This window comes from Podarcis gaigeae (genome assembly GCF_964106915.1).
Source record: "Podarcis gaigeae genome assembly, chromosome: 5".
Taxonomy (NCBI): domain Eukaryota; kingdom Metazoa; phylum Chordata; class Lepidosauria; order Squamata; family Lacertidae; genus Podarcis; species Podarcis gaigeae.
In genome coordinates this window covers 38,289,783-38,304,276 of record NC_139681.1, presented here as the reverse complement: position 1 = coordinate 38,304,276, position 14,494 = coordinate 38,289,783, and the positions used below count along the sequence as shown (strand labels likewise).

The 14,494-nt window shown below is 41.7% G+C and overlaps 1 protein-coding gene across 5 annotated transcripts in view; it reads right to left on the bottom strand.

Annotated features, from left to right (window-relative positions):
* Positions 1–10,247, bottom strand: part of MYOF (myoferlin) — a 74,936-nt gene extending 64,689 nt beyond the window's left edge. For 2 of the 5 annotated variants that reach the window (XM_083740826.1, XM_083740827.1), the window contains exons 1-3: positions 9,934–10,247; positions 3,086–3,141; positions 1,433–1,524 (exon numbers count right to left, since the gene is read on the bottom strand). In XM_083740826.1, coding sequence (XP_083596952.1) covers positions 1,433–1,524; positions 3,086–3,141; positions 9,934–10,021 — 236 coding nt within the window. In that variant the 5' untranslated portion in view covers positions 10,022–10,247. The remainder of the gene's footprint in view (positions 1–1,432; positions 1,525–3,085; positions 3,142–9,933) is intronic. The other 3 variants (XM_083740830.1, XM_083740829.1, XM_083740828.1) reach the window with 3 other exon arrangements.
* Positions 10,248–14,494: the final 4,247 nt, after the last annotated feature.

Here is a 14,494-nt window from a genome sequence, read left to right as displayed (position 1 = left end):
TTCAAGTTAACAGCGCAATTCTATGCACATGTACTCGGCAATAAATCCTTCTGTGGTCCATGAGGCCTACTCCCTAATAAGTGTGTTTATGATTGGAGCCTAAGGTTAAAATCTCATACTTACTTGAGAGTAATGGCTCTTACTTGTAAATAGACATGTGAGGAATTACACTGTAAACATATCATTATTATTTCTGTGTGTCTGTTACCAGATATTAAAAGCTCTAAGTAACTGGAAATTGCCTTTTTCTTTCAGAAAGTAGAAATTTTGTGATTTGGTTCCCTAGCAGCAAAAGCAAATGCAGTTTGCTCAAACTGTGTTGCAAAGTGAGTGAATGAAAGAATTGTTTGCAGAAAGTGGTTTTTTTAAATAAACATTGCTTGGTGAAGTTTTAATCATTTCCTAGGAACAATATTTTTACCCATGAATCAGAAAGCAAACTGTACAATATGTTAAAGTTCTAAAAGAACTTTGCTTTCCCTTTCTGACATCCTGAAATGAAAGGGTGTGTCCATAAGGACTAGATCCAACTGTCTCACACACCTACGCTGGCATTCAGAGATAAAAATCACAAGCATAAACACATCTGTGACGCCTCCAGCATCATCTCCATGCATATCTCCACAACAATGGGAAAATACAGGGAAACACACTTTGCAAAGCTAGCTGTCTGTGGCTGTAGTCCTCCACACAATTTGGCTGTTTAACATCCCACTGAAGTATATTCATAAGATGTATGCCCTGGGCTACTCTGATTGGATACCTTGGACACAGCTGCAGTCGTGACCCAAAACGTACAGAAGAAAGCTACTCATTGCAGTTTCTCATCCCTCTTCCAGATCTTTTCAATGGGCATTATACAGGCTAACCAACCCCTCTTGCCACACATTGACAAGCTTCATGCCTTTTGCATTATAATTAGAACAGCTACTCCACCCACAACTTCAAAACTCACTTCTTCAAAATCTTTCCTGAACAAGCCTCATTTCCTGGGCACTTCTCAGTTACAGATTAACTCTCTCCTGAACGCACCCATCCTTCCTATACTTTCTTGAGGCCACCTTTCAGCATCACTGTTGCCTTGCGACATTATATTGTAATGCCTCTAGTATGGGCTCCATCACTGTTACATTGGGTGCAGCACCCAACGTATTGTCGGGATGCTGAATAAGAAAACGTTATGTTTACAGAGATCTTGTCTTCCCATAGTTCAGAAATACGGCTGAAAGGTTAGCTGAAGTACAAGGCAGAAGAGCCAACAGTAAATGACCCAGTAAGATGTCTGAAGCCCTTTAAATTTAGCAAATCCAACCATACACATGTGCTGCAAAATTAGAGCAATTAGTTTTTAAAAGACACCTTTTGCACGAAGCAAATTGAACTGAAAAAGAAATATACCCCTCCCCTTCAAAATTTCAAAAAGTCAACATACTTGTTTTGCCCTATAGTTTCGAAATCTTTCACAATAATCTGCAGGACTGATGAAATATCCAGAGCGATGCCTTTCAAATCAAACTCAAGAATCTGTGCAAAAAAAATTAGAATAACCCTTAGAAGTTGAAACAACAACACAACCAGGCAATAAAAAAAGATTTAAGGAATCAACATTTTTCATCAGTAACACAATTAAAGAGATAAGTGCAGACTATATTTGCATGTAGTTATCTAGGTTGAAAATGCCTGTAGAACTCCAGGCCAGTTCAGACAATATCAAATGTGTAACTGCTATATGTTCAGGGGGGTGTACAAATGTACATCCATGTGCGCAATGGGATAATCTACCAAAGGTTAGTCATGACTATGTCCCATTGAAAGGGATGCACAGTGAATGCAATGGAACCAGCTTCCAAGTAGATGTGCACAAGATTGGGCTACACTACGGCATGACTAAGAAAGCCCCACTGATTTATCTGTTATTAGCTCTGAGTCTAACTGACCTTTGCTAAACTGTCCCAGTATGCGGGAGTTTTGCAATCTATCTAATATTTACAAAGTGGAAGGTGACAGAAAGGTGACAAGAACCAGCTGCAGAGGAATACACACAAGCTTGTGTTGCCCTGCCCTACCATGCATCCAAAGTATGTTGTTACTACTCTTTTTTTTTTTAAGCAACCAAAAAGACTGGAAAAGACTTAAAATAATCCTCTGCTGGCTCCTTGACATCTAATGTTGAGCAAGGTCTTAAGGTTCATATATGGCATTACAATATGTGTAGTTTGGGGTTCAGCAAGCAGAAATCAAGATATTAGACTAGGTTTTAAATAATAATAATAATAATAATAATAATAATAATAATAATGATTTATTTATACCCCACCCATCTGGCTGGGTTTCCCCAGCCACTCTGGCTGGCTCCGAACAGAAAATTTACAGCACAATAAACCGTCAAACATTACAATCTTCCCTAAACAGGGCTGCCTTCAGATGTCTTCTAAAAGTCAGATAGTTGTTTATTTCCTTGACATCTGATGGGAGGGCATTCCACAGGGCGGGCGCCACTACTGAGAAGGCCCTCTGCCTGGTTCCCTATAACCTCACTTCTCGCAGGGAGGGAACCACCAGAAGGTCCTCAGAACTGGACCTCAGTGTCTTGGCTGAACGATGGGGGTAGAGACACTCCTTCAGGTATACTGGGCTGAGGCCATTTAGGGTTTTAAAGGTCAGCACCAACACTTTGAATTGTGCTCAGAAACATACTGGGAGGTCTTTGTGTAGGTCTTTAGAGATGCAGACAATGCAGTGGATGATCTGGGAACACCAAATGCTCCAACATTAATGAAGCTAAGCAGTTGCGATCTTGATCCATGATGGAAGCTCACTTGGAATCCCATGAAACAAGACATAGATAGAATGCACAAGGACTTCTCCCACTAAAGTGAAATATGGAAACTGTGTACCTGATATTGGACATCTCCCCTTAGCAGGAACTGTGGAAGTTTTGTTTCTGGATACAGAGAATCACAGGACCAGTCGGTTGTGACATGTGATTTCTTGTTCCATAATGTCATGCAACAGAGAATAGGGCTGAACTTTGTCACACATGCTATGCCTTATCACATACAACAGAACCAATAAAAAAAGTCACCTCATTCCAAACAGGGTTGAGTTCACTATCAATTTTCTTTGTTTTCTTTTTTTCATCTGGAAATAAACAAAAGCGTGCTTACTGATTGGAAGATATATAAAACAGCAATCACAATATATTAAAATAATATATTTTTTTAATGCAAGAGGGCTGACTTGATTTATTTGGTTGCTGGCCATGGTAGCTAATCTATACAGAATATTTTGTGCTTGTGTACATAATAAACCTGCCTCCCAATAAAGTTGTTTTGGCCTAACTATATTGCCAGCTCCCCCCACACCTTTCAAAACAGATATTTTCTGTTAGTGTAGATTCTGCTGTGTCTGTGGTGAAGCTGCTGTTTAAGACACACCTTGATTTAACCTCATTCACCACAAACAATGGTGCAGCAGGGTGTTGTAGGATGACAATAGCTCAGCAACAGAGCATCTGCCTTGCAGGCAAAAGGCCTTGGCTTCAGCTTCTGACATCTCAGATAGGCTGGGAGAGACTCCTGGCCCCAAACCCTGGAGAGCTGCTGTCTATCAGCGTAGAGACAACACTGAGATAGATTGACCAATGGTCTGAGTTGATATAAGGCTGTTTTTTAATGACTGTGACCAAGTGATCCAGTAACTGCTTTACTTTCAGGAATTGTTGAACTATAACTCCCACCTTGCTGAGCACCAGCCACACTGGCTGAGGCAGCTGGGAATCTGAGTCCAGCAACAACTGGAGGGGTACAGGTTCCCCATCCCTTCATTACAGTGTTCATAATCTCTGAACCCTTAATGGATCATGTTGAATTAAGGCTAACACGGGTCTCAGAGAGTAAGACCCACTGAACATAGTGGGGCTGACTTCCAAGTCGGCATGAACAAGATTGCACTGTGTGTTGAGGAGGAACACAAATCTTCCCCCTTCCCTTCTCTGTCTAACACTGAGTCAGTCAGCTCTAATGTACTCCCGATAGTTCTCTGCTGGATATATGAGGGAGGTGATGACAATTAGCCCTTGTGCAGGGAGTGGGGGAACTGACTCACATTCCAGTAACAGGAATCATTTTAGAAAGACTATGCAGGACAATGACTCAGACCAGACCACAAAAACTGTAAATTTGCAACTCCTACAGGAAAATATCTACCACAATGCTATAAGGCTAAACTGAATTATATTGTAGCTCATTGTGCTTTAACATATATTTAGTAATATCAGGCACTGGTCCAAACTAATTGTTTCCTGTAGAAGAAATGAATGGAAAAAGCGGCAGTAGCCAAGGATGCAGTTTTCCTTTGGCAAGGACAGGGGCTTATTATGTAGGGCAGCTAAGGGACATGGCGATACAGAATTCTTTGTTATCGTCTTTCTAATTCAGGGTTGGGGGTGCTGTTGCCCTCCATATATTGGTAGATTCCAGCTCTGGTCAGCATGATAAATGGCCATTGCTTTAAAAACACTTGTGGGGCGGGGGGGGGGGGGGGGGGGGAGCTACAACACTTTGCTGGCAGAAGAAAAATGGGGTGGGGCATGTGGCTTTGAATAGGGATTATTATTATTATTATTATTTATACCCCGCACATCCGTCTGGGTTTCCCCAGCCACTCTGGGTGACTTACAGCATATCTAAAAACATAATAAAAGCATCGAACATTAAAAAACCTCCCAATTCAAGGCTGCCTTTAGATGTCTTCTAAAAGTTGTATAATTCTTTATTTCCTTGACATCGGAGGGGAGGGTGTTCCACAGGGAAGGTGCCACTGCTAAGAAGGCCCTCTGCCTGGTTTCCTGTAACTTCACTTCTCGCAGTGATGGAACCAGCAGAAGACCCTCAGAGGAGGACCTCAATGTCCAGGCTGAACAATAGGGGTGGAGACACTCCTTCAGGTATACTGGGCCAAGGGCTTTAAAGGTCAGCACCAACACTTTGAATTGTGCTCGGAAACATACTGAAAGCCAGTGAAGATCCATTAGGTCTTGGTGGCCACTCCCAGTTAACAGTCTAGCTGCCACATTCTGGATTAGTTGTAGTTTCCGAGTCATCTTCAAAGGTAGCCCCACGTAGAGTGCATTGCAGTAGTCCAAGCGGGAGATAACCACTATGGTAAGACAGTCTGCAGGCAGGTAAGGTCTCAGCCTGCGTACCAGATGGAGCTGGTAGACAGTTGCCCTGGACACAGAATTGACCTGCACCTGCATAAACATATTTGGTCTAACTCAGTATATGTTCCTATATGCTTCCTATATTCCTTTTTGCCATTATCAACTGGCAGTCAGAAGGGCAAGCAGGACCTTCAACAGAACCTTAACCAATGTGAAGTGTGTCTTTTCAGTATTGCACTCAGTCCATCATGACCCCCTGCAGGATTCTCTCGTCCATTCCCCCTACCAGTTTTTCTGGTTTTGCCCCTGTCAGTCAGTCAGCATTCCAAGGCTATTGCTCAGTGGTTATTGGGCAGTTTTGGAGTTTCAATCTTCCCCTACCCAGATGAAATGCCCGTCTTGTGCTGCACCAACACTCATGTCTTAATATCAGAATTATTATTACATATTTATTTATACCCCACCTTCTTCCCTGATGGGATTCAAGGCAGCCTACAGATAAAAACAAGAATTTCTAAAGACATAGAAAAAACAGAAATAGATGGAATTGTGATGATACTGTTTCTAAATATTCTGCTGATCAACCTATCCCCCTGCTTGCTGCTGGTGGGATATTCTCCTGATTCCCAAATATCTCTCCTTTGCTTGTTCTTGACTTGCTTCTACTCACACTTACGTTTGGCTCTGATTCTGTAAATACCACCCACATCCCAGGCCCTTAGAGGCTCTAGAATCACTGCATCTTTGGACTAATTTGCTGCTTTCCCTCTCTATTGAAGCTATTCACTTAACATTTTCAAGAAGAAAACGACATTTGGTGAAGAAACATAAGGATATACCTTTGCCCTTTTATCTAAACTTCTCCAACAATCTGATTCAAATTTCCATGTGGAAAGTCAGTAATCTGCCTGGTCCATGAGCCCAGAAGGCCTTAAAGTCTCTCATTCTGTGACTTTATGCATATGGTTCAACTTCATTAAGGCTGTGGGCTTGAAGAACGCTGAAAAACCCATAAACATGCCAACACATTTTTGGTGACTGTATTTTAAGTATCCTAACTTCAGCTACAGAATTGTAGAAGAAGACAAATAATATAAAACCTGCATATCTATCTTTCATTGCATTCAACCAGGGTGAAAAAGACACAATTAAACATAACAACCAATTCACTGCCTCAAAATGTTTTTTATATAAACTATATTAGAGCATGCAAGTGAAAGTTCAAGTAGAAGAGAGGAAGACGTGATTCAAGGGCTTTAAAATGAACTTTTTTAAAAAAAAAATCCTGCCCTCAGGAAATCAGGCCTTCCTACATTTATTTATCTACTGAGGAAATCGGGGCATTCTGTGGCATGTTCATTTGACACAGGCTGGGCCGTGGTCCTACCATCACTCTCCACAGACCATTCCCCGGGGCTACGCATTAGTAAAACTGAGGAACAAGCGGTCTCTCAAAGAAGGGTGTCAGCAATTATTGAGTTTTGCATTGTGGAACTTCTGTGAATCTTCCAAAGAACCCCAGGGGTTGTAGGAACCAGTCCTCACAGCCGTGCCCCCCACAGCTACATTCTTTCTAAGTTTAAAGAGCAAAAATGAAGTTGTGACTAATACAGACAATTCAATATCAAGCTGCCATGTCTCTCTTACTCGCTCACACACCAACTTCAACATTCAGCCTTATGAGGAGTTCTGGTGGGCTCCAACGCTTGCTCGCTATTCTGTGACCTTTTGCCTGGCCGTAATTAAGGGATTTTGGATTTTAAAATAAACCAAAAGGTGGCGGCTTAACCCTTAGCCATGCATGATAATATAACGTACGTCTTTCCCTGCTTAGTTTGTTTGGTAGATTTGTATGTGAGAGAGAGAACTTATTTGGCATGTAGAGGATTTGCACATGGCGCCTCAAGAGATGACCTTGATGGAAGAAGTGGAAGCTCTGCTACACAACTGCTAGGAAGGTAATTTAAAAATGAAACCTATATTACGTACTGGACAGGCACCCTTTTAAAGGTCAAATTCTATCTTTTGTTGCAGATTCAGCTATAGGACATTTGCATTGTATGTAGAAGGTCTAAGGATCAATCTCAGGTATCTGCAAGTAGGGCTGGGAAGGTCCCCCGCCTGAAACGCTGGAGAGCTGACACCAGTCAGTGTGGTCATTACTAGGTAAAGGTGAAAAAAGGTAAAGGACCCCTGGACAGTTATGCCCAGTCAAAGACGACTATGGGGTTGTGGTGCTCATCTCTGCTTTCAGGCCAAGGGAAGTGGCATTTGTCCACAGACAGCTTTCTGGGTCATGCGGCCAGCATGGCTAAACCGCTTCTGGTGCAACGGAACGCAGAGCACATGGAAACACCGTTTACCTTCCTGCTGCAGCTGTACCTATTTATCTACTTGCACTGGCGTGCTTTCAAACTGCTAGGTTGGCAGGAGCTGAGACAGAGAAATGGGAGCTCACTCCATCACGGGGATTCAAACCACCAACCTTCTGATCGGCAAGCCCAAGAGGCTCAGTGCTTTAGACCACAGTGCCACCTGCATCCATTACTAATCCAGATAGACCAATGGTCTGACTCAGTATAGCTCTTTATGTTACTGTGTATTTATTTTCACCTGTTTTTAGGTAGGCCAACAGACAGACAGAAGAGAGAATTAGATTGGGACAGAGAGGGTGTCTTTAATCCTTATTAATCCCCATGTGGTTTTTATCACCTAACACACCCTACACCCCTCCCAGCCCTGCCATCAAGGTAAGCTGCTTTTTATACTGCTGAGGGGGAAATAGTAAATACAGATAACATGCAATATATCATTTGACCCCTATCCTACGATTAAGCTAGCCATACACTGCCTCGTGCAAAAATCCAGCTAGCTAAGTTTTTTTTAAAAAAAAGGTAAATACACCTTGAGCAAGCTCAAATATGGACTGTGTAAACCATGAATGAATCACAAAAAAATCATGAATATCATATATGTAGTTTAGCGGTGTAATCCTATGCTGCAGATCTACTGGTTGAGAACTTGTGGGGTTCAGCGGAAGCCTTGATCATCCAGGGGAATACCAAATGCAATGCACCAGGACAGACACACTGGCGGAACACCCTTGATATGCTGGTGGAATAGCTGGGGGGGGGGGAGAGATGTGGGAAGAACAGGGGAGGAGCACATTCCACATCCTATACTACATCAGTCCATAGCCACACCCGCATAGATGGCGCAACTTTGCACTAGCCCCAGACCTAACACCAATAAGTTCCCTTCCATTGCTTTCAAAGAGCTTTTAGAAATAACTGAACAGCAGTAGTATACCTTAAGTCCCATGGTAATGTGAATAGAAGGCTTGCTCTGTCGGTTTGTAACTACTGCATTTATTCACCCATAAATTCCTGTTTCACAAGCCACCGTTTGAATTTTATGCAAAGGCAGAACAGAAGGACTGCGCTGAATATCCTAAAATATGGCAAGTAGACCAGGCTTCCTCAATCTCGGCCCTCCAGATGTTTTGAGACAACAATTTCCATCATCCCTGACCACTGGTCCTGCTAGCTAGGGATCATGGGAGTTGTAGGCCAAAAACAGCTGGAGGGCCGAGTTTGAGGAAGCCTGAAGTGGACAGAAACCTTTTTTTAAAAAACCAACAACCAACCCAACTAGGAGTAGAGGAAACTATGGTTCACACCTTTCCACAATGCCATTCAAATATTCCAGTAATAAGGTTTTCAAATATTACGGTACAAACCAACTTCCTTATTGCACTGTATTTCCTTATTTAAATAATCTCAGCCTATTGTAAACTCAGTATCCTGCAGTTATCTGCATCCAGAAAAACCTATTTTTCAGTTCAGCACAGGCATCCAAGAATAATATATCTAAACTTCAGGCCACTGTCTGTTCAATTAGGGCAGCCATACGTCTGGAGTTTCCCGGACATTACCGGGATTCCAAAGGCAGACATCAAGGGGAATTTCCGAAAGGCAGTGCTTTGTCCTGGATCTTAGGCAAGTCAATTGGAAAAAGCTCAACAACTTCTTTCAAGGTGTCCTGGTTTTTACTTTTTGAAACATGGCAACCCTAGTTTAATGTATGTGATGAGCTATAAGGCAAACGACTCTATATGCAGCTTAACATAACAGCATTACAACCATCTACTTATGAGGATAGGAAGTAGCACAAACTGAAATTTGCCACAAAGTTTACACCAAAGAAAAGTGGAATAAATCTGTCAGTTTCACACTTGCAAATGAGCTTCCTTTTTTCTCCCCCTCATCTTTTATTGCTTTGCTAAGCACAAAGTCTAAAAAGCAAAAAGCCTTCAAGGAGGGGGAAGGAGTCTAACAACATAGATGATTAATGTTCGAAATGTTTTAAAAACTATTTTAAGGCAAACAGGAAAAGGAATCCGTGTTTCCATTTAAAAAAAAAAGTGAACTAAACACTCAAAATCACTATTTGCTATTGCAAATAAGTAATTTCTTAAGGTGAAATTCACTTACACATTAATCCAAACTAAAAAGGGGCTCTATCTATGTGTGGTCATAGATGCAACAAGCCTATACAGAAGTTTAGAAAGAACCGCTCCACAAAATGCCACCCAACCACTTTCCAGTTCTTAAAAAAACCCCTGTGTTGTACAAAAGTTACAGCTTTCTTCAGAAGTACCGTATGTCATTTGCAAATTACCAGAACTATTACACTTTTTATCATGGCATCTTGGCACACTGAAAAACATCCTTGCTTAAAATAATCTTTCACAAGTTAGCTTTCCTTACCTTTAAAAATAACGGACACGATAGGATCTGGTTTTCCAAATTTATGTCTAGGGATATTGGAAGCAGATTCCACAATTACCCGAAGCATGGTTTTCAGTGTTTTTTAAACTGCAGCAGTTTTTGAAGAAATGTGTACTTCAGACTCTCTGCAGCCTCCAGTCTGAAGTGCCAGCAGGAGGAGGCTGGAAATGGCTCTGCTACAGTAAAGTGCAGCTGATGGGTGGATCTATGACGAGTTTAGTTTCTAAAGGCTAAGGGGGGGGGGGGGGAGAGATTTGTGTAAAGTGACTCCCTGTGGTATTAGAGAGAGTTAGTTACTAAAGGCTAAGTAGAGGGAGGGTTTGTGTAAGCTGACACCCACCATTCCTGTGGCATTAGAAAAAACTGGTACCAACTTGTGAATTCTGGCAGTGCAAAGTGAGGAATTTGCTAAGTATGGTGGTTGATAAAGAGGCAGGAATCTTTTGGCATATGAATTAAAGCAGGGAAAGAAATATGAATGTAATGCACAGAACTCCCCCCCCCCATTTTGCTATTGATGTGAAAAGAAGTTAATATAACTTTTGCAATAAAACATAGCAATGTTCTCCCTTTTGAAACGAACTTCTTTCCACATGCCATCAGCCGGTATACTCCTGTCAATTTTTTGTTTCTTTTTCATCCAGGACTTCAATCAATCAAAACAGCCTTAGATTGCCCCCTTCTGGAGGGATCAAAAATAACCTGTGAAATAAATTTGTAAGATAGTTACCGTATGTACAGTACATGTATTTTCACTAATCTGTATATTAGGAAAGAAAACAAAAAAGAACATTCTTTTTTAAATAAATAAATCTGATTTTAATTTATAACAAATAAACATTTCAGCAAAAAAGGAAACAATTCTTATATATAAATCTTCAACTTCCACCCCCCTCTTTCTGCGGTTCCATAAATGTATTCTCTTTCTTTTTTCCTGCATATCCAAATTAACTCTATTCTTTTTCTCATCCATTTCCTATATGTTTTAGAAACTGCAAGTTTTTACAATAATCTTGCTAATGTTTTAGTTTGTTTGCAATTTGTAATTCAACAAACGATTTCCATTCCTTATTCAAAGTTTGTTATCTTGATTTCTTATTCTTCTGGTAAGTTTCGCCATTTCTGCATATTCCATTAGTTTCTGTAACCATTCTTCTCTCGTTGGGACTTCTTACTTCTTCATTTTTGGGCAAGTATCATTCTTGCAGTGGTAGTTGTATACATAAATAAATTTCTTTATTGTTTAGGTAATTCTGATCTCAAAATCCCTAAGAAAAAAGCTTCTGATTTTTTAACAAATGTTATCTTAAACATCTTTTTCAATTCATTATAAATCATTTCCCAATAAGCTTTAACCTTAATACAAGACCACCACATTTTTGCCAGTCTACTAGGTGTTAGGTACCATCTATATAACATGTTCATATACCGTATTTTTTGCTCTATAAGACTCACTTTTCCCCTCCTAAAAAGTAAGGGGAAATGTTTGTGCGTCTTATGGAGCGAATGCAGGCTGTGCAGCTATCCCAGAAGCCAGAACAGCAAGAGGGATTACTGTTTTCACTGCTCAGCGATCCCTCTTGCTGTTCTAGCTTCTGAGATTCAGAATATTTTTTTTTCTTGTTTTCCTCCACAAAATACTAGGTGCATCTTGTGGTCTGGTGCGTCTTATAGAGCGAAAAATACGGTAATTTTTTCTTAAACCATAACATGCTGTAAAGTTTATATCCATTTTCCATAATTGTTCCCATGCCTGCATTTCTTTGTTATGACCCATATCTATTGCCCAATGTATCATTGAAGATTTCACTTGTTCATCTTTTGTCTTACACATTCTAGACATCACTTTAACATTACAACCTAGCAGGTCTCTCTCTAGTTGAGGGATGTAACCTTCAATTTCATTAGTCATCACTTGAGAATCAAAAGAGCCATGGCAGGTCAGGCCACTGGAATAAATGGCATTTTAAAGTCCATTGACCTGTACAAGGTAAGTACAGCCAATTTATCCCTCCATGTTCTTGAATGCCATGATGTCACAATTCCACGCACACTAACAACAGAGACAAAGATTAAATTATAGTGATATAATAATAATCAGGATAAAGGCTTTTCTTACGGGTCTTACTTAACTTACCAGTGCCAGGATGTCTATGCAATCCCCAATGACTGTTGTTGTTTTTTTTTGCAAGGCAACAAATAGCCTTTTTTGATGCTGATACATAGAAGACACAACAAGTTTGTTTTCTCCTGCTCCAAAGGCTAGGACCTGAAGCAATGCATCCAAGTTATAAGAAAGGAGACTCTGGCTAAACATCAAGAAAAACTTTCTGACAGTAAAAGCTGTTTGACAGTGGAACAGACTCCCTCGGAAGGTGGTGAACTCTTTCTTTGGAGGTTTTTAAGCAGAGGTTGGATTTAACTGAGATTCCTGCATCCCAAGGGGTTAGACCAGACGACCTTCAGGGTTCCTTCCAGCTCTACAATTCTATGATTCTACTGTTAATAGATGGGCAGAGCACTATCAAAAACTGTACTCGTTGGAAAAAAATGGTCTCCAAGGCTGGATCTAGACACGTCAAAGAAGCGATTCAGTTAAACACATTGTAAACTTATATAGACGGGAATGCGGGTAGCCCTGTGGTCTAAACCACTGAGCCTCTTGGGCTTGCTGATCAGGAGGTCGGCGGTTTGAATCCCCACGACGGGGTGAGCTCCCATTGCTCAGTCCCAGCTCCTGCCAGCCTAGCAGTTTGAAAGCACCCCAAAAAGTGCAAGTAGATAAATAGGCAGGAAGGTAAACGGTGTTTCCGTGTGCTGCTCTGGTTCTCCAGAAGTGGCTTAGTCATGCTGGCCACATGACCTGGAAAAACTTGTCTGCAGAGTGAACAAACACCGGCTTCCTTGGCCTGTAAAGCAAGATGAGTGCCGCAACCCCAGAGTTGTTCATGATTGGACTTAACTGTCAAGGGTCCTTTACCTTTACCTAACCTTATACTGTACATATAGAGAAAGATGGGACTCCACAGCACCATCTGGTGTCACAGTGTTATTCATATACAATGCATATAAAACACCTTTTCTTTACCAATCTATCTGAGTCCCAACACAGCAACTGATAGCATCCAGATTCTGCCTGTCTTGGAAGAGCTGGATTTCCCTCCCTCCCTTGACAAGCTGAAGCTTGTCATCAACTCTCAGGCATGTGGCAAAGACCCAGGACAGGATGGAATCCCAACAGAAGTGCTGAAAGCCTTAAGTCCTCCCTCATGATGCACCTCTACAGCCTTCTCCTGCAGTGTTGGGGGAAAGGATCTGTGCCATAAGACATGTGCAACCCCATCAATGTGACCCAAAGGTGACCACCATGATTGTAACAACTGTGGAATCCCCCTGCTGGGTACTTGGGGAAAGCTTTCGCCCATGTAGTTCTCAGCAGATTAGTTACTCACTGACAGTCACGAGTTCCTCCCAAGGAAGTAACATGGAGTCCAGACTTTTTATGACGGTACAGGATTTAGGTTATAATCCTGTACCATCATAAAAAGTCTGGACTCCATGTTACTTCCTTGGGAGGAGACATGTGTCACCTTGTTAGTGCCATGTGGTGCTTATTCGTATTTTCCAATCTCAGGTACCAAATCACATAGGAAACATGTCTAGTCATCTCAGTAATGTCTACACAGGCCGGCAGCAGCTGTCTGGGATTTCACACAGGGCTCTCCACCAGCTCTAAGTGGAGATGCCCGGGGTCAGAATCTGCTCCATGTCAAACGGAGGCTCTGCCATTGATGCACATCCCTTCCCACACGTTGTGCAGCCCTTACTCCCGCGCATGCCGGTGTAACCAAGTGAGCAAAATCTGCACCATATGGCAAACCTAGTCTCTAGTTAAGATTGCTCGAAAGAAGCTCCGTCTATTATTATTATTATTATTATTATTATTATTATTATTATTCAGTGCCTTTTTTCTGGGGGGACGCATACCCCTAAACATTTTGTGAATCTTTGTACTTTTGTCCATTTACTGTATTTATTTCCCCAGCTTGAACTACAAAATAGTGATTTTCTTGAGTCAGAATGAAAGCACCTCTAAACATTCGTTTTTGTTTGTTTTAGAAAAAAGCACCGATTATTATTATTATTTGCTTTGCTGTGTTCTTTCGCTCCGCACGAGGTTACACACGAGCTAATCAGGGTGGATCCGCTCAGACGTTCCTACATTGAAAACCACCCATTCCAGAATTGCTGATGGAAATTTTAAAAACGCTTCTGCAGCGGCGAAGGATGCTGAAACTGCAAAATCCACAGCAGGGCAACGCATTCCGTTAAAATACACCAAAAAGGAGGCGGGCGCGCAAAAAAAAATGCAAGCTTCCAACGTCCTCCTCTCCCCTCCTCTTTCTCCGCCTACTTCCTTCAACCCCACCCCTCTCGGAATCACCACCGTTCGCGCCGCCTTCTCCGCGCTAGCTCCAGCTCCGCCGGCGTTTAGTCTTGTTCTGACCCTTCTCGCGCCCCGTCGCTTTCCAACTGAAAC